The following is a 26,340-nucleotide window of genomic DNA, read 5'->3' on the forward strand; positions in this document are numbered from 1 at the left end:
GTGGCCTGAGAGGTCACAGACACACCGATGGCAGCCAATGACCTGTGTCAGTTTATTCTTTTCTTCTAGGTTGTTCCCAGAGATGGAAGCCTCACTCATAGCCTAATATCCAATCCTACTCCAAAGAAGCCCGGTGGGGTGGTGCCTGCCTGTAATCACAGCACAGGTAGGAGGATCAGGAGCCTAGGCAACACAGCAAGATCCCAGCTTAAAAAATAAAAAGGCAACTCCCCCCCCCAAACAAAACATTGCGAAACCCAGGGTGTTGGACACTGGTGCGTACACAGCTGCCCTGCCTTCCCTGTCGACGTGACTCCTGCTGTCACCAGGACAGGAAGTGCCGGGCAGCAAGGGCAGGCAGGCGCAGATCGGGCCAGAAGCAGGTACAGCGCTTCATTCCTCTAATCCCAGCACTAAGGAAGCGGGAGAGGGCAGGATCATGAGTTCCAGGCTAACCTGGGCTACAGAGAAAGACCCTCTCTCAAACAAAGGCAGTGTAAATGGCAGAGAAAGAGGAAGACACACTGTGACCACAGGTTATGATCTGGGCATAGTGATGCATGTCTGTAATCCCAGCATTTGGGAGGCTAAGGCAGGAAAATGGTGAGCTCCAGGCTAGTCTAGGCTATACAGTCTGTCTCAAAAGAAAAATATTATATGTTGAAATATTTTGAGGGATATGGTTTTAAATAAAACACATTGAGTTTCACCCATTTCCTTTTTGGTGGTCCTGGGTTAGAACCCGGGGCCTTGCACTTACTAGGCAAACCTACCACTTGAGACACCCAACTCCAGCCATATTTATTTTTTTTTTATTTTTTTATTTTTTTGGCCAGTCCTGGGCCTTGGACTCAGGGCCTGAGCACTGTCCCTGGCTTCTTCCCGCTCAAGGCTAGCACTCTGCCACTTGAGCCACAGCGCCGCTTCTGGCCGTTTTCTGTATATGTGGTGCTGGGGAATCGAACCTAGGGCCTCGTGTATCCGAGGCAGGCACTCTTGCCACTAGGCTATATCCCCAGCCCAGTATTTTTTTTTGCTAGTTATTTTTCAGATAAGCTCTTGTGTTTCTGCCTGGGCTTCACCTCAAACTGAAATTCTCCCTACATGTCCCCTGTAGCTAGAATTACAGACATGTGCAACTACGCCCAGACATCATGCTTGGTTGTGGCCTTCAAAGCTAGGCTGAGGAGGTGGTGGCAGGGGCATGCTGGGAACATGCCAGTCTCTTCCAGCTAAGGCTGAGCGGCGTTGCACAGGATGCTCTGCCCATCATGGTCCCTATGTTCCAGTGGTGGGAATGGGTGTGCTGTGCCACCCCCCTCCTACCTGCGCCTCAATCACTGGCCTTCATCTTGCCCCACTCTTGCATTTCTTAGACGCGAAAGTGAGGACTGGCTTAGGTGACTGACCGCGGCCAGGCTAGGTGGCTGCTTCCCAGGTCCCCTGACCTGGAAGAAGGTGTGGTAATCTATTAACTTCGTCCTCCAGCTTTCCTGTGGCAAGAGGCTAGCTCCAAATGGCAGCTCTCACCAGGCGCCGGAGGCTCATGCCTCTTACCCTAGCTACGCAGGAAGCTGAGATCTGAGGATCGCAGTTCAAAGCCAGCCCGGGCAGGAAAGCCCATGGGACTCTTGTCTCCAATTCACCACCAGAAAACTGGAAGTGGTGCTGTGGTTCAAAGTGGTAGGGCGCTAGCTGTGAGCTGAAGAACTCAGGGACAGTACACGAGCGACAAAAAAAACAAAAAACATATATATAATATATAAATGGCAGCTTTCACCCTGTCACTGAATTAGCACCCACTGTGTACCAGGCAATATTTGAGGTGCTGGGGGTGCACTGGAAGATAAGACAGGCAAGGGGTCAAAGGCCTTAAACAGGCAACAAAACAAGCAAATCGATAAGGTCATTTTTGCTACCAGGAAAGGCAATTTGGCCAACATGGGTGTGTAGACTTCCTCAGGGTGGTCAGGGAGGACCTCCCAGAAGGGGCAATAACGCAGAGACTTGGTGGGCTAGAAACCCGAGGCTGGAGGCAGAGCATTCTGGGAAACAACAGCAAGTGCAAGCGTCCTGAGACCTACAGCTCCCTGGGGAAGGAACAGAGCGGCACTGCACCGTCTTGTGGCATGCTGCTGAGCCTTCAGCCTGTCCTCTCTCCACTTCTCCCCATCTACCATGGCCTCCTTTTCTGTGGTCGATGAGGAATCTGGTGACACGAGACTCTTCTTTGCACGTGGCTGATGGCCCAGCTCAGTGCTGGCACAGGGGCCTGTGCCTGTGCCTTACTCCTGGTGCCTTCTCACGCCCTCAGCCTGTCGGGGGCACTCTTGCTCACACAGCACCCTGTGTGCATGGGCAAGCTGAGGCCTCTTGGGGCCCCTGAGGAAGCAGGCCATGCCCCAGATGTCTGAAGTAGAGCCTGGGGTGTGGCTCAGCTGGAGCCCAGCATGCACAAGGCCTTAGGTTACATTCTCATGGCACATGTGCACACATACACACGCGCCTCAAGTCGTGAAACCGTTTACTTGCTTCTTTCAAAAGACAGATGAAGAAAATAGCAGGCCAGAAAGGGCTACAGTTACAAAATGACACACACTCACACAAATCTTTAAATAGGAGACACACACCTCCAAGACACCCGGATCACCTAGCACCCGTAAAATGGGGGTAAATCAGTCACGCCCCGTGTCAAACTCATTGAGAGAAAGCAACTGCCGGGATCCAAGTCCACCATGGACCTGCAGGAGGCATCTGAAGTGTGGGCTCCTGGCCCCCACCTCCCCTCCCCAAAGCCCAGGACTTCCTCCTGGCCTCTGGCTACCCTCACCAGGCCCAGACCCACTTCAGTTTTGTAGAACCATTCTCCTTACACCAGACCCCTGGGGTCTCCCTAGATGGAGGCTGCAGCTCTCTTCTACCATCTACAAAACAACAACCAAAGTTCACAGCCCTGGGACCCAGGAGTCTGAGACCCTGGGGGCACTCCCCAGTTAAGGTCTACTGCCTCTTGGGGGCCTGTATGCAGGTCTTTTCCTCCCAGAAAACCTATTGAGGCTGTTTGTACTTGAGGTTCAGTGATCTAAGGGTCCTGAACTCACCTCAACATGGTGGGGGGGGGTGTCCACTATAATCAGGAACCATCTGCCTCCCCCTGGAAGGCCAGGAACTCCACATGGAGATCAAGATGTAATCCCCTTCTAGGGGCCGGCGAACCCGGAATCCCTCAGCACGCAAGGGGCCTGGAGGCCACACAACCTGGAAACGGGGAGTCGTGACCTGCACGCTTTCTCCCCAGGCCTGAGAAGCTAGGCAGGCAGAAATCACACACGAGGACTACACGTCAGCGTCAGCACCCCCTCCCCGGACCCCACTCCTCACCTCAGAGGCCCCGATTTCCAAGCCCCCCACCCCACTTCTAACGGAGATGCTGGGCCCTTCACTGGGCAGACTCCGGGGGCGCCAGCACGGCCTCGGCGTCTGCCTGCATCTCCTCCAGGGCCTGCAGCAGGACCCCGTGCGCCGCGCGGTAGCCGAGGCCCCCGGTGGCGGCGGCGCCCCCCGCAGGCCACAGGAAGGAGAGGGCGCCCAGCGCCGCGCCCCCAGCCGTGCCCTCGCCGGCCCAGGCGCCCAGCCGGGCCTCCACCTCGGCGCGCGTCACCGGGCCCGGGAAGCGCGCGCGCGCCGCCAGCGCCCCTGGTGCCAGGCCCAGGGCCCGCTCCCGCCGCGCCAGCACCCCGGGTTCGAGCCCCAGCGCGCGCCGCCACTCCGCCAGCTGACCCCGGAGCAGCGCCACGTCGCATGCCCAGCCCAGCCCCGGTACTGGGGCCGCCGCCGCCGCCAGGCTGGCCAGCAGCGCGGGTCTCCAGGCCCCGGCCCGCAGTGCTGCCGCCTTGCTCCGTGCGGCGCCCGGGGACGCGGGGGGCAGCGCTAGCAGCAGCGCCCCCGCCTGCGCCGCGGGCAGCGCGCGCCGCAGCCAGGCGCCCAGCGCCGGGAGCCCGGGCCGCAGTGGGAAGACAGGCGGCGGCGCCGCCTCCAGCACCTCCCACGTCTCGTCCTCAGGGCTACAAGGCCCCAAGCGCCCAGGATCTGCGCCGCCGGCCATCCGGAGATCCCCCACCAGTGCACGATCACCGCCACCCGCCTCCAAACCTGGCGACCTGGCGCCGGGGTCCTCCACCCGCCTCTCGCCCGAGCTCCCCAAGTGCCCGCCGTCACCACCACTGCGCTTCTCCAACGTTGCCTCGTCCACCCGTGCCTCCGGAGGATCCTCGCCCTGGCCATCGGTTCGCACGGCCACCAGCGGTGCGTCAGGCGACACCAACCCACGGGCCTGGGCCCAGTCCTTGTCCGTGGGGGCCCCTAGGGTGACGAGGATGAGAGCATTGTACTGGGTTGGGTGAGGGGTGGTCGTCACCCCTGTGGGGTCCAGAGGGATGGCCCACAGCACCACATTGGGGCGCTCCGGGGCTGGGAAGGCAGTGGGCACCGTGGGCATCGAGGCAGGCACAGCTCCTGGGTCCCCAGGATCCAACCCGAGCAGTTCGTTCAGCACAAGGCCTATGTTGGAGGTACCAGCCACTGCCAGGTCCAGCCGGGCACTTCCCAGGCGCTCCAGGCCAGCGCGCACCCACGACAGTGCAGCTTCCAAGCCACCGGTCTCAAAGGCCTCACGCACGGCCTCCAATTCTGCAGCACCAAGCACCTCAAAACCATCCTGGGCCGGTGGCAGGAGCCTGCAGAGGGCAGGAAAGGATGGGGGCGGGAGTCAGGGACAGAATGGCACTAAATGTGGGAGAGGATCAAGGCTATAGTGGATGTGTAGGAGCTTTCTAAATAATCTCTAGGGAGGAGCAGGAAAGGCAGGGGCCAAGCTAATGGAGGAGCTTAAGGTAATGCTGGAGACAGGATGAAGGGGGGGGGGGTGTGGACAGAAGTTCATATTTCCAATGGAGCCAAGGATGGGAAGCCTGGTAAGACTGCCCTGGGTTGCAGTCTTTGGGGAGCAGGGTTGCCCCAAGAGTCTGCTAGGCAGGATAGATAGGAGAGGGGTGGGCTATACTGTGGCCTGAATGAATGCCAAGCTCTATTTGACAAGAACCTTGTTGAGGTCCCCAAGGGCAATCTCTCCTAGGGCGCTAGAGGCCCTCTGTCAGCAGAACTCTCATCCTTTTACCAAGGACTGTGGCTAAGGAGACAGGAAAAACAGAATATTAGGCCTGTAACTCTCTCTGAGCCTCATTTGGAGGCCTATAAGATGGAGCAGTCAGCAGGGTGCCGGTGGCTTCAGCCTGTAATCCTAGCTACTTGAGAGACTAAGGGCTGAGTGAGGGAGGATTGTGATTTGAAGCCAGCCCAGGTAGTAAAATCTGTGAGACTCTTTATCTTCAATTAACCACTCAAAACCCGGAAGTGGTGCTGTGGTTCAAGGTGATAGAGCACTAGCCTTGAGCACAATGAGGTTCAAGGAAAATGCCCAGCCCTTGAGTTCAAGCTCCACAACCAACCAGCCAAAAAAAAAGTAACTAGCAAGGAGGCAATGAAATAGTAATGCTCAACAAGGCTTCTGTTTTAGAGAATGAGGATGGCTTTTGATCCAGGCTTCTAGAATTCTTGCTAGGGAGGGGAGATGGGGCTTGTTTTCACTTCTGAAGTCAGGACATTCAAGACAAGTCTGGATCTCCAATAGATCTGTGGCTGGGGCAAGACCTAAATGACAGCCAAGGGTCAAACATACACAGCTGATTTGGGGTGGAGCTTCCTGGCTCTCAACAACTGCAGAGCTGGGTGGGGTCTGGATGAAGAATGAGAACCTTTGCAGGTGGTAAAGCTTAGGTTCAAACTCCCTGCACTGGGGTGGGGTCTAGATGCAAGGGACCAGGCCTCTCTCACCCACCCAAGTCTGACCCCACCTCTCACCTCTGCAGAGCCTCGGCCTGGCTCCGCAGCGCCACCCTCAGGCGCTCTAGCTCCTCGCAGTGGTCGCCGCTGCCATAGTCCACCGGCAACACGAAAAGAGAAGCTGCTCCTAACCCCGCGCCGTCCAGCAAGGCCGCTGTCTGATCTCGAGCCTGGGCATCGTTCTGTGAATCGCCAGGACGTAGATTCCGCACAGCCAATAACGGGGTCCCTCGAGCCAGGGCAGCCCGCGCTGCCTCGCCCAGGGCTGGCGCTAAGGGCTCCCCATTCTCTTCAGGTCCCGGCAGCACCAATACCAGCACATTGGCCTCGGCCGCCCAGGGCCCTGGAGCCGCGGGCGGACAGCTCAGCTCGCCGAGGAAGAGTCCAGGTCCCGCAGCTTTCAGGCTAGGGACCCCGGATTCCGGCTGTCTCTCGGGGATCTCTACGGTCTGCACGTTCTTGTCGCACAACGCCGAGATCAGTGCAGACTTTCCCGAGCCTGGAGGCCCCAGGAACAAGGCAGTCACGTCACCCTGCGGAGGAGGCATTGCTGGAAAGCAAAGGGTGGGGAAAGACACCGATCAAGGCGAATCTTTCCTTACATTTCCGTTTTTCCTAACCGCCCCACTCTGGACCCCAGACTTCAGTCCTCCTCCGTCCCCGACTTCCACTCTCGGGTGTCACCCTTTGGGACCTAGAAATCTAACGCCCAGGGCCATATTCCCTAGACACCCAAGCACCTGTCAACCTTTTTTAAAATTTCCTCCGAAGGACGCAAACATTTCCCATTCGGCTTCAAATACTTAGAAATCCGGCAAGTCAACCTCTTATTTCCCTCGCCCTTCCCATACTCGGGAACCGCCCTCCCCTCCCTCGTTCCGAATCACCGACCGATTAAAGACCAGACACCCCGGGAGGCGCACTGAGGCAAACCGGTCCGCCGCCGAGGAGACCCCCGCCCCCCGCCCCCCGTCCCGGGTGTCCCGAGGGCAGAGCTGGGGAGAGATCCGGGGGGGCGCCTTCTGGCGGCTCTAACCTGACACCACACGCTTCCTGGACGAGGGGGAGCGTCCGGGTGCCCGACTGGGGAGGTTTGGCGACGGTGACGGCGCCCCCCACTTTCCCGCCCCCCCGCCGCCCCAGGAAAGGCCGAGGCGCGCCCGGCTCGCTGCTGCGTCCGCGGCACCCGCCGGGGACAATGATGGGAGCCACGGCGCCTGCGCAGTAAGCGGGGTATGACGTCATCACCGTGCGCCCCGGCGCAGAGAAGGACTCCCACGCTCGCCCGAGGCTGGCGTGACTCCACTATGTCCGGGCGACCACCGTCTGCGACTTGGGCTTCGGACAGACTTTTTCGGAGAAAAGGCTGACGACACCTCTTGGGCCTCGGGACCATGTGATGGGACCCTCCCACCCCATGCCCCAGACCCCTCCATCACCTCCTCCAACGCCTCGGCCGCCCGGAGATCCCGGTGACCGGGGTGACCGGCCTCGGAACCGTGAGCCGAAGACGGTGCTCGGGAGCCGCAGGAACCGCCCCTCCCCCCCTCCGGCTGGCTGCGGGCGTAGGCCCTGCGTGCTACAGCAAGTGTCACAGGATGTCACCTGGGAAGAGATGGGCTAAAGGGTGGGTACCACATTTCAGGTCCCTTGGGAGGCTGGGATGGAGGTGGCTGGCGTCAAAGGGTCAAGGGTAGGGTAGGGACGTGCCTCAGGCGGTTTAAAGCTCTGGTCTGGCGTGTTCGAGACCCTAGGTTCGATTCCCTGTAGCCGCTCCTCGCCCCCGCCCCCCCAAAAAAATCAAGGGACTCATTGTCAGTTTGGTAGGAGAGGACGTAGGTCACATAGGTAAGAAGGCCCTCGGACAACCCCGTTTGAGAGGGATGAGACCTTTTTTTAGTTAGAACGTCATCAGGGTATGTAGGAGATGATGTGTCGTGGGGCCATAGTAGACCGTGTAAGGCTGCTGACACGATGACCGGCCAGCCAGCCTCGCCCACATATGCTCTTCTTGATCAGAGGGGTCCCAGTTGCCACGGAGGACCAGCATCCCGAAGACATCACGGGGCCGCAGGATTCGCTCAAGGAGAAGAGTCTCTGCAGCCCAGGAGGCAACCTCTGTGAGTACCGCCATCTAGAGGAGGGTGGGTGCAGGAGCCAAGCTTTTCAAGGGGCCTCTCTCGGTGTCCCCAGCTGCAGGACTTTCCTTGTTGGGAGGGGCTGGGATGGTCCAGCTGCCTTCCAGGAACTGCCTTCTCTTCACCCTATGCTCAGATATGCACGGCCTGCTTGGGCCACACAAACTGAAAAGGACTTCCAGCTCTAGACTTTCCGCAGAATTGAGCCTCAGTTTCCCTGTCAAGAAAGTGGTCACTGCTTGCCCAGCTGGGCTTTTACAGGAGCAACTGAAGAAAAAGAAAACCTAAAGCTAAAGTGCTGGTGGGGGGAGGTATGGCTCAACCGGTAAAGCACCTGCCTAGCATTCATAAAGCTGAGTTCAAATTCCAGTACTGCCCCCCAAAGGTGGGTGGAACTTGATGCTAAGGAAGGTAGCTAGTTTTGATTTATAGCAACAGCCACTCTGGTGGCTGATTGCATGCTAGATGTGTCCAGTGAGTTTAACACTCCAGTTCTGATAATGGACTCCATGTCATTGGGACTGTACCAAGAACCCACAAACCAAAGACCACCAGGAATGCACTTACCTTGAATAAGTTATTGTGCATTCCAACACCCAGCAGAGGGGACAGCAGTGTCAGAGAGAGGGGTAGAAAGTATTGATAGGGTCGGAGCTTGTGTGTGATTTTTCAGGAAGACTTCAAAAAATCCTTTTGCTCAGGATATTTCCTCTGCTTCCTAGCAGTATCCAGGACTGGCTTAGTCTTATCTCAGAGGAGGGAAGAAACAGGTGAGGCTCAAGCTGTGACAGGTACAAAGCAACTGTCACTGATTTTAGATGATATCCTTGGTTTATGTTCTGACCTGATTGTGCTGTGATCTGGTCTTGACTAGAGTCATTCATCTCGATTCATTTTATGGCCTTGTCTGCCATGGATATGTTCTGTGAAATTGTTTACTTATATTGGAACACCAAAGCCTAGCTGCGAGTTAGCAGTTCAGCTACTGGACACTGAGGTGCTTTTTTGCCTGTCTCTGTAGCATTAATTGCAAAGATTGTATAGCACCATTTTGAGCACTGATATAAATTACTTCATTCCTTTCAACAAGCCTGTGGAGTAGCTACTGTGATTATTGTCCAGATGAAGTAGCTGTTGTCCTTGCCTAGGGAAGTGGAGCTAAGCTTCAGTCCTAGAGAATGCTATAATCACCTCACTGCTTTGTTTGGTGGGCAGACTCTCTGAGTTCTAATCCTGGCTCTGCCTTTTCATTTATGACCCTCCTGACTCAGTCTGCTCTGTCCACAAACAGTTGTCCTATACCACTGTCTAGCTTAGAGCCAGGCCCAGAGAACATCAATGGTAACTGTTGGTGTGATTCTGGGGCTCAGGAGAGGCCCTGGAGGCTCCTGCTGGCCTCCCCCGACCTCTCCCCATCCCTCAGGCCACCTAGGGGCCCCACAGTGCACCCACTGCCTCATCACCTTCGCCGATTCCAAGTTCCAGGAGCGTCACATGAAGCGGGAGCACCCGGCGGACTTCGTGGCCAAGAAGCTGCAGGGGGCGCTCTTCATCTGCTTCATCTGCGCCCGCTCCTTCCCCTCCTCCAAGGCCCTGATCGCCCACCAGCGTAGCCATGGTCCAGCTGCCAGGCCCTCCCTGCCCAGTGCACACACCGCTTCCCAGCCCACCTTCCCTTGTCCTGACTGTGGCAAGATCTTTGGGCAGGCTGCTTCTCTGAGGCGACACCACCAGGTACATGAGGCCCACACCCCTCCTGGCCCCTTTGCCTGTACTGAGTGTGGCCAAGACTTTGCCCAGGAAGCTGGCCTGCATGAACACTACATCCAGCATGCGCGGGGGGAGCTCTGAGTGCACCCCAAGCCCTCTCTACAGAGGGACACAGACCTGGGGATCCTAGGAGGGAGTCTTTCCATCCCCAGATGGCAAAAGCTCTTGACAGGGTTTTTACTCAGAGTTTCGGTCTTTGGTGGACACAGGGCCTTTAGGGAAGCAGAGAAATCAGATCTTTTGAAGAAAATAAGGAAAAATGACTTCTATCTCCCTCATTTCCAGCTAACTAACTAGCTGCAGATTATAGAAGCACCTTTAACTTTTCCCAGATGGATGCCATGGACTGCAGGGCCCAGTTGCCCTGGCTCTGGCCTGTGTGGGTAGCAGTGGTGGAGGCAGGGAGGTGAGACCATGTTGGTCTGTAGTGCCAAGCAGAGTCTTAGACCTGGCGCAACTTCAGGCTGTTGGGGATGGAGCATCAGAGACCAGAGTTGGACTCAAGAAGGGGTTTAGGTTCGTCTGTCCCCTATTTCTGCTAGCATTCCCCACTCCAAGAGGGGGGCCATACCACTGGATGGCACTAGTCCCCCAGATAATTTATGTTCTATTTAAGTAATTCTGTGTACATTCTAGTTGTACTAGAATACGTCTTATATGCAAAGAAGAGATGGCATGAATAAGCTAACAGTAGCTAAAAACAAAGCATCTCTATTAAAATGTCTAAATTGGGAGCTCTGGCTTTTGAGTGGGAATTGCCAGAACACATAAGGATGGGGGAGAGGGGGCTCAGGCAGTACTGGCCTAGTCCTTCAGGAAAACTAGTTTGGAATCAAACAGAAATACCTTCTGTCTCATGATTTACTTGGCCAACTCCAGAAGAATTACGGTTGAGGTCCTATTTTCAGCTTTCTTAAGGCCCAATGCAAGGGTTTTACATGGTCAGCACAGGCAAGGCAGAAGCTACAAGCTGGCGTTGAGCAGTGGCAGCCTGAGGGATTGCAGAGCAACAAGATAGTGGGTGCCCGGGCCTCTGGCCAGCTTCACAGAGCACTTGCTAGCTACTATATGAGAGAAACCTCTATCTCAAGCCACCATTACTATGGATCTTTGTAACATGTAGCATAACTTGCAACTTAAGGCAGAGGTCTATACTACAGCCAAATCCAGCCTACTGCTTGGTTTTAAAAATAAAGTTTAATTGGAACACACTTAGACTCGTTCATTTATTGCCAATGGTCAGCAGATCAGAGTAGTTGTGTGAGGCCCCCATGGCCTGCAGCAGCTCTTTACAAGGGAGTTTGTTGGGGCTAGGGATATGGCCTAGTGGCAAGAGTGCTTGCCTCGTATACAAGTGAGTTTGTTGACCCCTCATTGATAAACTTAGACTTTGCTGGCCTTACCTGCCTCTCAGATGAGTCTAGAAGGATTCCCAACCTAGGAACTATCAGCTCTGGCAGAAGTGTGTGCATGTGCGTGTGTGTGTGCAGGATCTAGGGCCTTGAAGTGTTTTGCTGGGTGACTTATGCATGCCAAGGGTTGGAGGAGGCACACAGACCCTACGGTGCCTGTTCACCTAGTGTCTCAGCTGCAGGCCCAGCCTGCCACGTGGCTGTCCTGCCAGAGCTTCTACAATCATTTCCCAGACTCCCTTGAGCTGACTCCTTTAAGTTCCATACCTGAAAGATGTAGATAGGGTAAAGAATGGCTAGGGGGCTGGGAATATGGCCTAGTGGCAAGAGTGCTTGCCTCGTATACATGAGGCCCTGGGTTTGATTCCTCAGCACCACATATACAGAAAATGGCCAGAAGTGTTGCTGTGGCTCAAGTGGCAGAGTGCTAGCCTTGAGCAAAAAGAAGCCAGGGACAGTGCTCAGGCCCTGAGTTCACGGCCTAGGACTGGCAAAAAAAAAAAAAAAAGAATGGCTAGGCAAGGGACTTGCCTACTTTGAGTGGAAAGGAGGGTTTCGGAAATGTGATTAGAGAGGTTGTGGAGGCTGGAGTACCTCACCTCTCCAGCAGCTCCTGGGGCTCCAGCTGGGCCCCTTTGATATTTAACCCCAGCCACACCACACCACGTCTTGGTCCCTTGCATCAGTCCCCTGTGCCTTGTTCTCCAAGTTTCAAATGCCCAGCAGTCTCACTTCTCTTTCTCTACCTGACAGTGTTGGAATGAGAGGGATTCTCACACACTGATCCCAGAGTAGCCTCGTGTCTTTATGTTGGGGTTTCTGGCCCTCTGGCACCTGTGAAGCCAACACTCCTCTCTTCAGAATGCCCCAATTGCTGCCCACATTCTGCCCAACTGGATGCTGATGCGCCAAATGTCCCTATGATATGATGGTATGAAGACGGGCATTTGGGCAATGTGCTGTTAATCTTGTCCACTTGCATGAGTGGTAATGCGCACCCCTGCCCATTAGCACAGCCTGTCCTGGCTGCTGTGAGGCAGCTCTGCCCTCCTCTATGCCCTCCTGCCATGCTCTGCCCCGCCATGGCCCATAGTAATGGAAGCCACGCTCCACAGACAAACCTCTGAAATCCTGGCCCAAGTCCATCTTCAGGTCTCTGTCACAGCCAGGGTAAGTCTAAACAACACAGGAGGTGGATAGGATTCTGCCCTCACAAATAGGACTTCTGTCTCTTTTGCCACATGACATGGTGAGGTGTGCCATCGTGGAAGCAAGAGAGAGCCCTCCCCAGATACCACATCTTGATTTGGGTCCTTCCTGTCTCCAGGCTGTGAGGAACCTCTATTCTTTAAAACATACCCAGCCATGGGTATTCTGCAATAGGAACACAAATGGACTAAGATGTTCTTCTTGTCTTTGGTAGTTGTGAGTCCTCATTTCAAAGTGTGGGGGTCAGGCCCTATGGTGAGAGATGTGAGAGAGTTGGGAGTATGCAGGACCTGGCTATATGGCTCACGCTGGTCTGGAACTCAGGATCTTTCTACTTTAGCCCTTTAAGTGCTAGGATTACAAGTGTGTACCACCACACCTGGTTGAGACCCATGGGGTTTTTTGTTGTTGTTTTTCCATGGGGCTTGGGACTCATGCCCTGAGCACTGTCCCTGAGCTTCTTTTTGCTCAAGGCTAGCACTCTGCCTCTTGAGCCACAGTGCCACTTCTGGCTTTTTCTGTGTAAATGGTACTAAGGAATCGAACCCAGGGCTTCATGCACTAGGCAAGCACTCTGCCACTAAGCCATATTACCAGCCCCCCATGGGTTTTGAAAGACACTAAACAGGTATTTTGAAATCCTCTAACAGGTATCAGAGTACCAATGTCCCACAAACCATTTTCTTCTTTCTGGGGCATGGCGGGGTGGCTGTTCTCAGACTCCCTTTGCACACTGGCTGTGGCCAGTGAACTGACCTCAGTGAGGGCACAGCAATGGAGGCAGAAGGCTCTCTAGCCTGGCCTGAAGGAGTAGTGTCCATCTTAAGGGGCACCTGGCTCCCTAGCCACGCACCTGGCCCCATCACATGAGTGAGAAGCACAAACTACTATGTCTGGAGTCTGAGGAAGTGAATGAGCCTCACATCCATGTTGGTGAACACAGGTGCCCACAGGAGGGCCTGGGCAGTGACCCACAGGAGTGCCCTGCACCCCCCTCCACATTCACACGCTGGACCCAACACAGAACTGGTTTTTATTCTGGCCTTCATGGATCTACTGCTAAGACAATACAGAAGGGGGAGCCCAGACCCCCGGGGTCTCCTCCACCCCTCCTCCCACCCATCCCTTGGCGGGGCTCAGGCTTACACCTCCCCACGCGCATGCAGCATGAAGTGGCCATGCAGCTCCCCCAAGTTGTCGAAGGAATCCTCACACTCTGTGCAGTGGTAGGTGCCCCCCTCCTCCTCATCCTCATCCTCATCCCCCCGCCCCGCAGCTTGGCCCTCCCCTGCCCGAGACAGCTCCTCTTCTTCCTCGCCCAGGGCCTGGCCTTCGGGAGCTGGGGCTTCCTGGGGTGTTGTGGCCGGGCAACAGAGCCGGCAAGGTGGAGTGCCTGGGGGAACCTCCCCAAGTGGTGAGCGGCCACACAGCTGGCAGGGCTGGGCTGGGGGCCCGGAGGGCTGGGCTGCCCGGGGGGCCCGGCGGGATGGGCCTCCCCGGCCCCCTCCAAGGCGCTGCTTCACCTTGTAGCCAGGGTCATATTCAGGGTCATCAGTGGTCTCCTCTTCCTCCTCCTCCTCATCTTCCTCTTCCTCAGAGTCTGGCTCTGAGAGGGTGTATTCAGAGTCTGAGGAGTGCTCAGGGCCTGTGGGGACACATGGGACAGACAGCATCTCAGAGGACACAAGGCCCTGCAGCTGTCCCTCCCAGAGCCCTATTCAGGCTCGCCAGGGTGGAGGGTCAGCCTGGCCCTGGGCACACACCCTGTAGCTGTGCAACAGCATGCAATGGCTTGTAAGGACTGCACTTGTTACTGTAGTTCTGTCCACTACATTCTCTCCCTCCCTCCCCCTCCTTCCCTCCTTCTCTTCCTCTCTCATTTCACTTACTTGACACAAGATCTTGATATTTACCCAAGGTTGGTCCAGAACCTAGGCTCCTTTTGCCTCGGCCTTCCAAGTGCTAGGATTACAGATGTGTACCCCCACACCTGGCCATCTATTGTTATCTTAAAAGCTACTTTAATCAAGAACAGTTCCTCAAAATCTGAGATGGGTCCTAACTAGTTCATGTTGGGTGGCTCACGCTTATCATTCTACCAATTTAGGAGGTTGAGATCTGAGGATGGCATTTGGAAGCCACCCAGGCAGCAAAGTCAATGAGACTCTTATCTCCAATAAAGTACCAAAAACTCAGAAGTGGAGCTCTGGCTCAAGTGGTAGAGAGCTAGCCTTGAGAAAAAAGAAGCTCAGGGACAGCACCCAGGCCCTGAGTTCAAGTCTCAGGACTGGCAAAAAATAAAAGTAAATTCAAATGCCAACCAGGCACACTGGCTCACTGGCTTGTAATCCTAGTTTCTCAAAAGACAGAGATCAAGGGCTGGGAATATGGCCTAGTGGCAAGAGTGCTTGCCTCGTATACATGAAGCCCTGGGTTCGATTCCCCAGCACCACATATATAGAAAACGGCCAGAAGTGGCGCTGTGGCTCAAGTGGCAGAGTGCTAGCCTTGAGCAAAAAGAAGTCAGGGACAGTGCTCAGGCCCTGAGTCCAAGGCCCAGGACTGGCCAAAAAAAAAAAAGATAGAGATCAAGAGGATTGTAGTCCTAGGCCATCCTGGGCAAAAGTTCAAATACTTCCATTTCAACATAACTATAGAAAAAAAAAGATCTTGAGGTATAGCTCAAGTAGTAGAGTACTTGCCTAGTGAGCACAAAGTCCTGAGTTCAAACTTTGGTACTGCCAATAACAGAAGGGAGGGAGATGAAAAGAAAGGAAAAAGGAAAGGAAAGGAGAGTGGGGGAAAAAAATCAAATCCCTCTGATAAACAGCCATCAGTTTATCAAATCAAGGATTGGAGCTGTGGCTCTAATAGTAGAATACTGACTATGAGCAAAAAAAAAGGATATTGTGAGGCCCTCAGTATACTCACACACGCGCGGGCACGCACACATACATTATCAAATCAAGATGAGGCAACTTCAATGAATGAATATGTTGAGCAGCACAGAAATGAGAGTATAAGGTTCTATACCAGACCAGTTACCTGGAACAGATCTGTTTATGAAAAATTTGGGGAAGTGGCACTGTGACTCAAAGTGAGCGCTAGCCTTGAGCAAAAAACCTCAGGGACAGCACCCAAACCCTGAGTTCAAGCCCCATGACCAAAAAAGTTATCAAGATCTCATTTCATCCCAGACCTGTATGCATTGTAGTTTACATGGCAGTATACATGTATAATCCCAGCTTTTCAAGAGGCACAGGTAGGAGGATATTTGTCTAAAGCCCGCCCTGGGCAAATGATGGGACCTTATCTCAGAAATAATTTAAGCAAAAACAGCTGAGTGTGTGGCTCATGTGTCAGCCTAGCATGCACAGGGCCAGTAAACTCAACCCCTAGTACCACACACACACAAAATACAAAATAAATTAGGGGCTGGGAACGCGGCTTAGTGGTAGAGTGCTTGTCTAGCATGCATGAATCCTTGGGTTTGATGCCTCAGTACCACATACACAGAAAAGGCCAGAAGTGGCGTCGTAGCTCAAGTGGTAGAGTGCTAGCTTGAGCAAAACGAAGCTCAGGGACAGTGCCCAGGCCCTGAGTTCAAGCACCAGGACTGGCAAAAAAAAAAAAAAATAGACCTCGTCTATGTGTATGTGTACTTGGTAGTACTGAGTATCTGGTGGTATTGAGGGCCTCCAGCCTGCCTGCCTGCCTGTCTGCCTGCAAGGATACAGCTGAGGCAGCCTCTGGCCCTGGTTTTCACTGGTTATTTTTAGGACAGGATCTGGCTTCCGCTCAGGCACATGCCTGAGCTGTGATGTCTCCTTTTAGGATTCCATCTTCACTTCGCTGGGATCCCTAGGTGCCTGTTACCATGTCCTTCAATGCAGACAGAGTCTCAAGGACTTCTTCCTGGGCTGGCCTGGCCCCCTGATCCTCCCCATCTCAGACTCCCAGGCAGCTGGGATGAGAGGCATGCACCTGTCAGCCCACCTGTGGGTTGAAAAGGGAAGCTCATGAACTTCTCTGACTGGCCTAGGCTCAAACCAAGATCCTCCCTTCTTCAGCCTCCCTAGTAATTAGGATTACAGGCATGAGTCACCAGTGCCCAGCAAGGTCACATGTCAAGGGCGCAAAATCTACATGGATATCCATTAATTCTCAGCAACCTTACTCTCCTAGACTATTGCCTCAACAATGCAGTCGTTCATCGTCTTAGGACAGATGTAAGCCTCATCGCAAAAATGTGTGCGTATATGCAGACATTGCACAAATGGAAGATTACTATAACTACCCCCGTGGAACAGCACCCCTGTCCCTGTATGCTCCCAAAAGATATTTCCTTCTTCCTTTTTTTTTTTTTTTTTTTTTTGCTTTTAAGCACAATGTTGCTATATCTATTCTTGTGTGTGATTTCACACATGTGACACAAGTCCTATATGGAGGAACTAGACCAAAGGGAACATATATATTTTATTTGCTTTTTTTTTAACCTCAGGGCCTTCACACCTCCCTGTCTGTAGACAGATCGAGCTCACCCTCCACCCCACCATAGCTGTGTCACCTTATCAGGAACACCAAGCTCCCTAGCACCCCCTCACATGATTCCTCTGCTTACTTTCCTCTGTTCACATTTCTGGTGGTATGCTCACTCCTGTCCCAGCAGAGCTTGGCTCACCACAGTAGCCCCAGCATCTAGAGCTCTCTTCATGCCTGCCTATTTGTGCAGTAGACACTTGAAGGCTGGACTTGCCCGTCCTAGGGTCTGGGCCCTCATGCACTCTGCCATGACTGTTCTGCTGACCCAGCCCCAGTGTCCTGCAGCTATGGTGTGTCTGGTACCTGCCCCACAGGACCAGGCAAGTGGGACAGGTCTGCTGTTGTGCCATGGGGCAGGCACAGAGCAGGTTCTGAATGTCTGCTGAGCCAGTCACTGGTGGCTCATGCCTGTAATCCAAGCTACTCAGGAGGCTGAGATCTGAGGATCATAGTCAAGTCCAGCCCAGGCAGGAAAGTCCAGGATACTCATATCTCCAGTTGACTAGAAGTGGCACTGTGGCTCAAAGTGGTAGACCGCTAGCCTTGACACACCCAGGCCCTGAGATCAAGCCCCATGACCCATCAAAAATAAATAAACATCTGCTGAAGAGCCTCCCTTAGCTCTTGCTATCTCCTATTCCTGCCCCACCCTGCTATCTCCCAGACATTCAGCAAACACTTTATGAGTGGAGGTGATGGGGTTGGAACCCAGGGCCTAGAGTGTGCCAGGCAAGCGCTCTGCCACCGAGCCACATCCTCATCCCTTTCCTGGGGCCTTCCTGTGTGCTGATCCCTCTGTCTGGAACACTGTCCCTACTCTGGCTGCCTCCTATTCAGCCTTCAGGCTGTCTCCTATGAAGTCACCACTCTGATGCCCCAGGCTCCAGGCCAAGGTCTCTCCCCAACTTTTTCTGCCCTGCCCCCCCCCACTCCAGCATCCCCCAACACTGTCCAACAGACTGTGGCCTTGAGGGCCCCATGTCTCCATCAACTTCGAAACTCCCCCCAGGGTAGGCATGACGGTGGGCCCCAGCCTGACCTCCCTCCTCTGCCAGCAGGGGTTGCTCCCTCCATATCACCTGTGGCCCACCAGGTGGTCAGCAGCCCCTCCTCAAGGCTTGTCCCATTCCTGCACCCCACAGTACCCTGGTCACGTGGGGCCATGACTGCTTAGGTCTGGAGACTCCTCAGGACAGGTCATGGGTCCTTCCCATCTCATATTCCTAGCAGGAACAGGGTAAGGTAGCAGGACACATTTGCTGAATGGCTGTGACATGGAGGGAACGCCCCCGACTTCAGGCTGTGCTCCCTCCCTCATCTCCCCTCACCTGCAGGGGCTGAGTGCCCACTATGATGCCCACTATGACTTCACGCAGCAGGCCTGTGACAGGCAATCAGGCTGTTGTCCATAGCAACAACCAGGTCTTGCCTGTCCACAGGACTAACAGAACCCCAAGCCCTACTGTGCCCACCATGTCTTCTCCACCAAAGAGATCTTCAAAGTCCAGCATGGCACCGGCCTCCTCCACTGGGCCTCCCATGCCCACCACGGCCCCCAAGTCTTCTGCCACCTCGAAGACCAAATCAACAACGCCCAACAGCTCCTCACTGCCCCGGAAGTCAGCAACAACCTTCAACGCAGTTACCAACCCAAGCAGCTCCAAGTCCACTAAAGCAACAAGTACGAACCGGCGCAGTAGCAGGTCCCAAGTACGAAACAAGACGAGGACACCCAGCCGGGTGAGCACCGACACAAAGGCCAGCAAGGTCAGCAAGGCCAGCGGCATAGGACACCACCCACGGAGGGGCACTCATAGCCGGGGTCGAACTCCCGGCAGAAGGGGAAGCCGTGGCTCCAAGAGGTCCCCAAGCCGGGCCAGCACCACCAGCAGGATGAGAAGTCAAGGTACAAGATCAGGTAGAGCCAAGAAGGCGAGAACTCCTACTTCCCAGAGAAAACAGAGTCGGGGCAAGAGTTCTACCCGACCTAGGACCAATGCCCAGGAAAGGAATGAGAGCCAACCCAGAAAGATGAGCAGGGAAAAGAGTTACAGCCCACCAGGAGTGTCTGCCAAGGGCTGCTTCACACTGGCTGCCCTCCTGGGAAGGGCCAAGAGCCACAGCCCAAGTGGAACCGGCTTCGAGCAGAAGGGTTACAAACAGGCTGTACTGTCATTGAGGAGAGTGAAAAGCTTCAGCCTGATGATGCCCTACAGTAGGGAGCAGAGTTACAGCCCCATTGACCTGTCCAGCAGGGGAAAGACTTGCAACCACCCTCGAGTCCCCAGTAGGACACGCAGTCCCAGTGTACCGAGTGGCCTGAGAAAATCAAGAAGTCGCAGTCGGAAGATGAGTCCCCACAGGAGCCACAGCTATAGCAGGTCTAGAACCCCGAGAAAATCAAGAAGCCACAGTCGGAAGATAGCTCATGGCAGGAGCCACAGTTCCAGCGGGTCCAGAACCCCTCGAAAGTCAAGGAGTTACAGTCGGAAGAGAACCCATGATGGGGTAAGTTACAGTTGGAAGAGAAATAGTAGTCGAGCACGAAGTCGCACCCGGAAGGCAACTCCCACCCAGATGACAAGGCAGAGCCAGTCTAGACCCCCCCGAAAGGTGAAAACCCCAAACCAATCTAGGACCCCCAAAAGGGAGAGAAGTGCTAGCAAGGAGAGAATTTGCATCCGGTATAAACTTTCCAACAAGGAGCAAGGGTACAGCCAATCGCAAGGCTCCAGCAAGGAAAGAGGCCACAGCCAAGCTAGGGTGACCAGCGCCAAGAGAGACCATAGCCACTCCACACCCCCCAGCACGGACAGGGGCCACAGCCACTCCAGATCATCCAGCAAGGAGACAAATCGCAGTCAAGCCGGTACCGCCAGCAGGGAGAAAGGCCGCAGCCGATCTAGACCGCCAAACACTAAGAAAGACCGCAGCCGATCTAGAACCTCTAGTAAGAGGAGAACCTATAGCCAGTCTAAAATCTCCCAAGCAAGAGAATGGAGCCAATCCAGAGCATCCAGCAAGGAGACAAATCGCAGTCAATCCAGTATCTCCAGCAAGGAAAAAGGTCACAGCCGACCTAGATCGTCCAACCTGGACAGAAAACGCAGCCGATCAAGAACCTCTAGCAAGAAAAGAGCCCACAGCCGATCTAGAACCCCCAAAACAAGACAGCGCAGCCAATCCAGAACATCCAGCAAGGACACAGATCCTAGCCAACCTAGAACTCCCAGCAAGGAGAAAAGTCGCAGATCTAAAATATCTAACACAGACAGAGACCACAGCCAATCCGGAACCTCTAGCAAGAGAGACAATAGCCAGTCTAGGTCCCACTACGAAGAGGTCAAATACAGCCAATGTGCAATCTTTGCCACAGAAGCAGATGTCTGCCAAACTGGAAGCGGCAGCTTCTGCATCATCCCTCAGAGATCTTCGTCTAAGACGAGGAGTCCCAGTCAAAGCAGAGACCAGAGCAAGACACAGAGCCCCCCACCATCCAATCTACCCAGTGAAACCCAAGCCCAAAGCCACAATGACAGTCAAGCCAACACCACCACCTCCAAGACCATCTTACCTGGGGAAAGGTCTTCATTGTCTTCCTCCAAGCTGGCATAGCCTCCGGTCTCAGCTGGCTCCCGGGTCTCAGTCATGGCCAGGGGAGCAGACAGGAGACGGGAGCAGAGCAGCAGCTGGGCAGCGTCCCTCCCCGGCCAGCTCTCCAGTCACAAGTTCTCCTAACACAGGATGTTGGCAGGTAGAGAGGGATGCTGGACATGAGGAAAGAAAGGCCTGTGGTAACTCAATAAATTTTTACATATCACTTATCCCTCAGAGCAAGCCTAGCTACGTGTTTCTGAGCAGGTAGGGGTGAGACACTAGTGGCTCCAGATGCCTCTGACTGCCCACCCAGCCTTAAGCACCCATCTTGCCGCCTGTAGTTTTTCATTTCCCCATCTGACCAAGACTTATGGATGGGGTATCCTTGGCATGGGCACCAATGAGAACTAAGAACAGAGTGGGGCCTAGGGCAGACATTACCTCTAGTTGCTGTGGGGGGGGGAGGGGTGCTAGAAGAGAATCCAGTAGAGAATCCAGTGTGTTGAGGACACACAGTACTTGGTACAGCAGTGGTATGTCCAGCAAAACTGGAAGCATGTCAGTATTTAAACCACCCATGGAGCTGCACTAGTAAGTAAATGTTGACCACCTTCTGCATCAACTGACAAGTGCTTAGGTTTGAATGCCACAGCTGTCACTTTACAGCTATGTGGCTTCAAAGGTCTTCACCCCTCCAGCCTATCCCCTTCTGTAGGAATGGCATGTACTACTCATATCCAAGTGGAGATGGGATCTCTGGAAAGCAGATGAGGAAGCTGAGCCACAGAGAGGATAGACAGGTGGTCCAGTGTCTCACTGTCTTCTAGGTGGCTGAACTAGGGTTTACAGCCAAAACTCAAGATGCTTTCCAGACCAAGTATGCTTACTGGCATAACTTGCTAGTGCAGCCAGAACTCTACACCACTCTCATTAACCCTAATCTTGCCAACGGGAATGTTGTCTTTCTTCCCAGTCAGGCTAGAGACCTCACTCTTCAAAGCCCAGATTTAGTCAATAAAAACAGGAGTTAGCCAGGCACTGGTAACTCATGCTTGTAATCCTAGCTACTTGGGAGGCTGCAATCTGAGGATTGCAGTTCAAAGCCAGCCTGAGCAGGAAAGGCAGTAAGACTCTTATCTCCAATTAACTACCAGGAAACTGGAAGTGGCACTACGGCTCAAAAAAGTAGAGCCCTAGCCTTGAGCACAAGAGCTTAGGGATAGTGCCAGGCCCTGAGTTCAAGCCCCATGACAAAATAAAAACAGGAGAGTTAATGTTTAATTTCATGTAAATTATCAGTTGTTAGGAAAATGGAGGTGAATGGAAAAAAGGCAGGACTCATCAACAGGCCAGGACTATTTGTTGCCAGTGAGGGGCACAGACCTGCCTGCAGGTCTGGAAGTTGTGCAAGGGACTGGATTTGGGTCTTAACAAAGAAGCAGAAAAAAGAAGGCTATGGTCTTTTGGGGGTGCCTAGAGCAGTGTCCTTGGCCAGGCCCAAAGTAGAATGCTCCACATGGGGTGAGGGGCTATGGTCTCCTGGGAGCCAAGGGCTGTGTCCTTGGCCAGGGTGAGTGGAATGGCCTGGGGTACGGGAATTTCAGCCAGGTTGGAGTGGCTGGCCTGCTGAAGAGCAAGTGAGTGGGCATCTGGTGTTGTGCTTGACCTGGAGGAATAAGGCAGGAGTCAATCCTTCATATTCCATCTTTAGATACATAAAAAGACGGGGCTGGGGATATGGCCTAGTGGCAAGAGCGCTTGCCTCGTATACTTGAAGCCCTGGGTTCCATTCCCCAGCACCACATATACAGAAAATAGCCAGAAGTGGCGCTGTGGCTCAGGTGGCAGAGTGCTAGCCTTGAGCAAAAAGAAGCCAGGGACAGTGCTCAGGCCCTGAGTCCAAGGCCCAGGACTGGCAAAAAAAAAAAGAGGAGAGAGGCAAGTCCTTCATATAGGGTCTTTGAAAGGGGAGCAACATGGAGTTATAAGAAGCAGATTCCCATCAAATTATATGTATGTTTCTTGCACTATTTGAGTTGTACTCTTCTAAGAAATTCAAAATTAACTAAATGTATTAACGGTATGTGTATGTACACATACACACATGCATACACACATACCCGTTTTTATGCTGGGGATTGAGTCCAAGGCTAGCAATACTGCGTTCTACACATAAGCCATGACTCCAGCAACTTTTTTGTGTGTGTGTGCCCCTGTCCTGGGGCTTGAACTCAAGGCCTGGGTACTCTCTCCCTGAGCTCTACCACTTTGTGCCACAGATCCAGTTCTGGCTTTTTTTGGTGCTTAATTGGAGATAAGTCTCATGGACTTTCCTGCCAGGGCTGGTCTTAAACCATTCAGATCTCAGTCTCCTGAGTAGCTGGAATTACAGGTGTGAGCCACAAGCACACAGCCTCACCTTTGTTTTTATGTGTGTGTGTACACATACACATACACACACACATACACACCCTGGTTCCTGAACTTGAACTCAAGGCAACTCTCAGCTTTCTTGCTCTACCACGTAGGCCACGCCTTCCTTTGGCATTTTTTGCTGCTTATTTGGAGTCTTGCCAGGCTGGATTAGAATTTCCATCTTCAGATCTCAGTTTCCCGTGTGACTAGGATTACAGGAGTGTGAGCCACCAGGGCCTGGCTATATCTTGTTTTGGGACAGTTTGCCTTGGCTGGCCTCAAACTCCACATCCTTTGGCCTCTATGTCCCAAGGAGCTGGGACTATAGAGGCCCATCAAGGCACCACACCCACTTGAGGTATTTGCTATCCTAGAGGGCAGTCATGCTTGGCGACAATCAGCACATCTGAGGTTTCCAGGAGACAATTTCCACCAGTCTAGCTTACCCTTCCCTTTGCCAACACAAGCAGTACCAGAGCATTCCAGTAATCAGATGGAGGTTTCTCTTGGTCCTTCAATCCCACCCCACCTATGGCGACGGGGCTGGCTCCCACATTAATAAAGGAGCAAAGGAGGCTCTCTCACTATTGCAAGTAACTCGGACACAGACTTGTGAGGCAACACTAACCCGGCCCCAAGACGGGCCAAGAGACCCCACAGGGCCCAAAGGCTTCCCCAGAACAATAAGGGCCAGGCCTCGCAAGGCCCACGGCCGCTTCCCAGGGTGCCTCGCGTCCGTAACGACCGCGCTCCCCGACGCCATGCTGGAAGCCCTCGGCGTCTGCACGACGACGGCGGCGGCGGCGGCCGGCGGCCGGCCACGGCGTGCGACAAAAGGGACCGGGGTCCTTCCCAGAACGCCCGGAGCCGCGCGCCCCGTCCTCTCCGTGTGCCGCCTCCCGGGCCGCCTGGGGGTGGGAGGACGAGGAGCCTCGGGTCTCGGCCCTCCGATCCCACGTCGGCGGGCTCGGTCTCCGCGACGCCGGCCGCTGCCGCCCCTCGGGTCGCCGCGGCCGAGACTGCTCGGCGGGCTCCGGGGTGACGCCGGCCGCCGCTCCCAGCATGCAGCGGGGCCGTAGCGCCCGCTTCCCGGCATGCCCCGCGCGCCCCGACCCTGGACAACTCACCGGCGCCGGCGGCCCCGGCTCGGGCTCGGCGGAGGCGGCTGCGCGCCCGGGCTCTGCGCCTGCGTTGCAAAAGAAAAAAAAAAAAAAAGAAAGGAAATAAAAGAAAAGAAAGAAAGAAAGAAAAAAGGCAGGGTGGGAGGGGGAGAGCAAGGGGCGTGAGGAGCCCAGGGCGCTTGCGCGGCCGGTTGGAGCGTTCCCGTTGCACAGTGGGAAGAGGGGGCTGTCAGGAGTCGGGTCGTCGACGCCACCCACGCAGAGATGGCGCGGCGTTTGCCCCTCAGTACCCGGCTTGCACTTGGTACGGTCCGCGGCCTGAAGGACCGCGGCGCTTCGGGGGCATTGCGCGTGCGTGTGCCAGGCAGGGACGCGCCTCGTCAGATAAATAAATAAACGAGCCGAGCTGGAGGTGGAGGTCGCCCGGGCCGCCGGGTCCCAGGCAGGAGGCTCGCTTTATTTGCATAATCCTAGCGCGGAGCCCTGAAAGGCCTTCAGCCACGGGGAGATTTGCATATTCCTGGGAGAGGCTGCACTCGGAGAGCGCAGTGATTTGCATACCGGCCGGAGCTGGGGGGCGGGGGTGGGGTGGGGAGGGGAGGGGAGGGGAGGGTCGCCTGAGCAAAGAAAGCGCATGCGCGCAGCAACGTCCGACTAACGCCAAGTGGGGTACCCTGGCCGTCTTCAGGGGCCACTCGCACCTAGGAAAGCGCCAGGACCTCGACTTGCGCTGGCAGGCACGGATGGGTTTTGCAGTCCCCATCCCAGTGACGCCCCCAAGGAAAAGAGGACCACACCAAGGAGATGGTTACCCAGAACTGTTAGACCTAGACTCCGGGGGAGCACAGCCTACGCGTCGGCCCCAGCCTGGGGTTCTAGAAAGGCTTCCACGAAGTGATTTTTAAGCCAAGTAAGGAACCGGAGCCAACTAGAATGGAAATCATTCTGGCAGAGGGACCGGCAAGGGCAAATGCCCAAGGAGCAAGGGAGTGCGTGGTTTGATTGAGGAAAGAAAAAAGCAGCCTCCTACGCCAAGAAAGGCTCCTCTGGGTGTTTTTTGAGTCAGGAGTGGGAAGATCCTCTGACCAGTCAGGTTTTGGAAGATGTTACTGTCATGTGGCAATTAAAAAGTCTCCAATGGATTCCCATGAACTCTTCTACTTTTCTGACCTCACCCACCTTTTCACCCTTCACACACCCTAACAGCTTTACCCTCTTGAGCCTTAGGTCTTGCTGTTCTCTACCAGAGCATATTTCCCCTCTGATTTCTGTGGAGCTGCTCTGGGCTCACGATTCCTGTTTTGGCACCATGCCAACCCAAGAGGCAATAACCAGGACTCCAGTCTGAGTGGGGTTATAAAAGAGAAGGCTAGAAGGTGGTTGGAAGCAGGTTGAAGTAAGGGGACACGGGACGTAGAGGCCCCTAAGGTCTACTCTGATATGCTCAAAACTTTGCATAAATAATCCCTCACATCAATGACTTTAATAGTCCTCAATCTAATCTGAAATTGTTTCCTTCTAAAGCCCGTTCCCTCATAGAGGCTCCCTGAGGGTCTCAGAATGTGCCCCACCTAGAACAGCATCTGATTTCACATTGTATCCGTGGTATCACCTGACTTTTCTTGGTGTGTGTGTGTGTGTGTGTGTGTGTGTGTGTGTGTGTGCTGGGTACTGAACTCCAAGCCTAGGCACTGTCACTAAGCTGCTTTTTGCTCAAGACTAGCACTCCCACTTGAACCACAACTCCACTTCCAGTTTTTTCTGTGTATATGGTACTGAGGAATCAAACCCAGGGCTTCATGCATGCTAGGCAAGCACTCTACCACTAAGCCCAGCCTTTTCTTGGCTGTTTCAAGAACTTTATGCAGTATCAGGCACATTGTAATGATTTTGTTATGCTTGTTTTTGAACATGGATCTTGCTTTTAGCTCAGCCTGGCCTTGAAGTTTTGATCCTCCTACCTTTGCCTTGACTTGATTTGGTTTTTTTTTTTTTTTTTTGGCCAGTCCTAGGCCTTGGACTCAGGGCCTGAGCACTGTCCCTGGCTTCTCCCCGCTCAAGGCTAGCACTCTGCCACTTGAGCCACAGCACCGCTTCTGGCCGTTTTCTGTATATGTGGTGCTGGGGAATCGAACCTAGGGCCTCGTGTATCCGAGGCAGGCACTCTTGCCACTAGGCTATATCCCCAGCCCTTGATTTGGTTTTTAACACAGTCTCAAACCAGGTACAAAGCCA

General features: G+C 54.3%; 3 protein-coding genes across 6 annotated transcripts; 1 reads left to right on the forward strand and 2 right to left on the reverse strand.

The window, feature by feature from the left end:
• Window positions 1-3,395: 3,395 nt before the first annotated feature.
• On the reverse strand, window positions 3,396-7,086 carry Irgq (immunity related GTPase Q). The gene is made up of 3 exons (XM_048368826.1): window positions 6,938-7,086; window positions 5,920-6,451; window positions 3,396-4,736 (listed from the first exon to the last, which is right to left on the reverse strand). The coding sequence occupies exons 2-3, from the start codon at window positions 6,447-6,449 to the stop codon at window positions 3,440-3,442; spliced, it is 1,827 nt and encodes a 608-aa protein (XP_048224783.1). The 5' UTR covers window positions 6,450-6,451; window positions 6,938-7,086; the 3' UTR covers window positions 3,396-3,439.
• Window positions 7,087-7,173: 87 nt separating this feature from the next.
• Window positions 7,174-11,040, forward strand: Znf576 (zinc finger protein 576). Of its 3 annotated transcripts, none has more exons than XM_048368834.1 (3): window positions 7,174-7,817; window positions 7,859-8,021; window positions 9,463-11,040. In XM_048368834.1, exons 2-3 carry the CDS (start codon window positions 7,904-7,906, stop codon window positions 9,888-9,890), a joined length of 546 nt encoding a protein of 181 aa, XP_048224791.1. In that variant the 5' UTR covers window positions 7,174-7,817; window positions 7,859-7,903; the 3' UTR covers window positions 9,891-11,040. The 3 variants fall into 3 exon arrangements, with proteins under 3 accessions (XP_048224791.1, XP_048224790.1, XP_048224792.1); XM_048368833.1 differs by having other exon boundaries at window positions 7,175-7,528; window positions 7,921-8,021; XM_048368835.1 differs by having other exon boundaries at window positions 7,774-7,817; window positions 7,851-8,021.
• Window positions 11,041-13,440: 2,400 nt separating this feature from the next.
• Znf428 (zinc finger protein 428) lies at window positions 13,441-24,559 on the reverse strand. Of its 2 annotated transcripts, none has more exons than XM_048368830.1 (3): window positions 24,112-24,559; window positions 20,547-20,739; window positions 13,441-14,075 (listed from the first exon to the last, which is right to left on the reverse strand). In XM_048368830.1, the coding sequence occupies exons 2-3, from the start codon at window positions 20,620-20,622 to the stop codon at window positions 13,573-13,575; spliced, it is 579 nt and encodes a 192-aa protein (XP_048224787.1). In that variant the 5' UTR covers window positions 20,623-20,739; window positions 24,112-24,559; the 3' UTR covers window positions 13,441-13,572. The 2 variants fall into 2 exon arrangements, with proteins under 2 accessions (XP_048224787.1, XP_048224789.1); XM_048368832.1 differs by lacking the exon at window positions 24,112-24,559 and adding an exon at window positions 23,431-23,884.
• Window positions 24,560-26,340: the final 1,781 nt, after the last annotated feature.

Source organism: Perognathus longimembris, chromosome 20 (genome assembly GCF_023159225.1).
Source record: "Perognathus longimembris pacificus isolate PPM17 chromosome 20, ASM2315922v1, whole genome shotgun sequence".
NCBI lineage: Eukaryota > Metazoa > Chordata > Mammalia > Rodentia > Heteromyidae > Perognathus > Perognathus longimembris.

Coding starts and splice junctions, on each gene's coding strand:
- Irgq (XM_048368826.1), bottom strand. CDS start 6,449: ATGCCTCCTCCGCAGGGTGACGTGACTGCCTTGTTCCTGGGGCCTCCA. Junction 4,737..5,919: donor CAGGCCGAGGCTCTGCAGAG/GTGAGAGGTGGG, acceptor TGCCCTCTGCAG/GCTCCTGCCACCGGCCCAGG.
- Znf576 (XM_048368833.1), top strand. CDS start 7,500: ATGTCACCTGGGAAGAGATGGGCTAAAGG. Junction 7,529..7,920: donor GGGAAGAGATGGGCTAAAGG/GTGGGTACCACA, acceptor CTTCTTGATCAG/AGGGGTCCCAGTTGCCACGG. Junction 8,022..9,462: donor CAGCCCAGGAGGCAACCTCT/GTGAGTACCGCC, acceptor CCCATCCCTCAG/GCCACCTAGGGGCCCCACAG.
- Znf428 (XM_048368830.1), bottom strand. CDS start 20,622: ATGACTGAGACCCGGGAGCCAGCTGAGACCGGAGGCTATGCCAGCTTG. Junction 14,076..20,546: donor CAATGAAGACCTTTCCCCAG/GTAAGATGGTCT, acceptor GTGTCCCCACAG/GCCCTGAGCACTCCTCAGAC.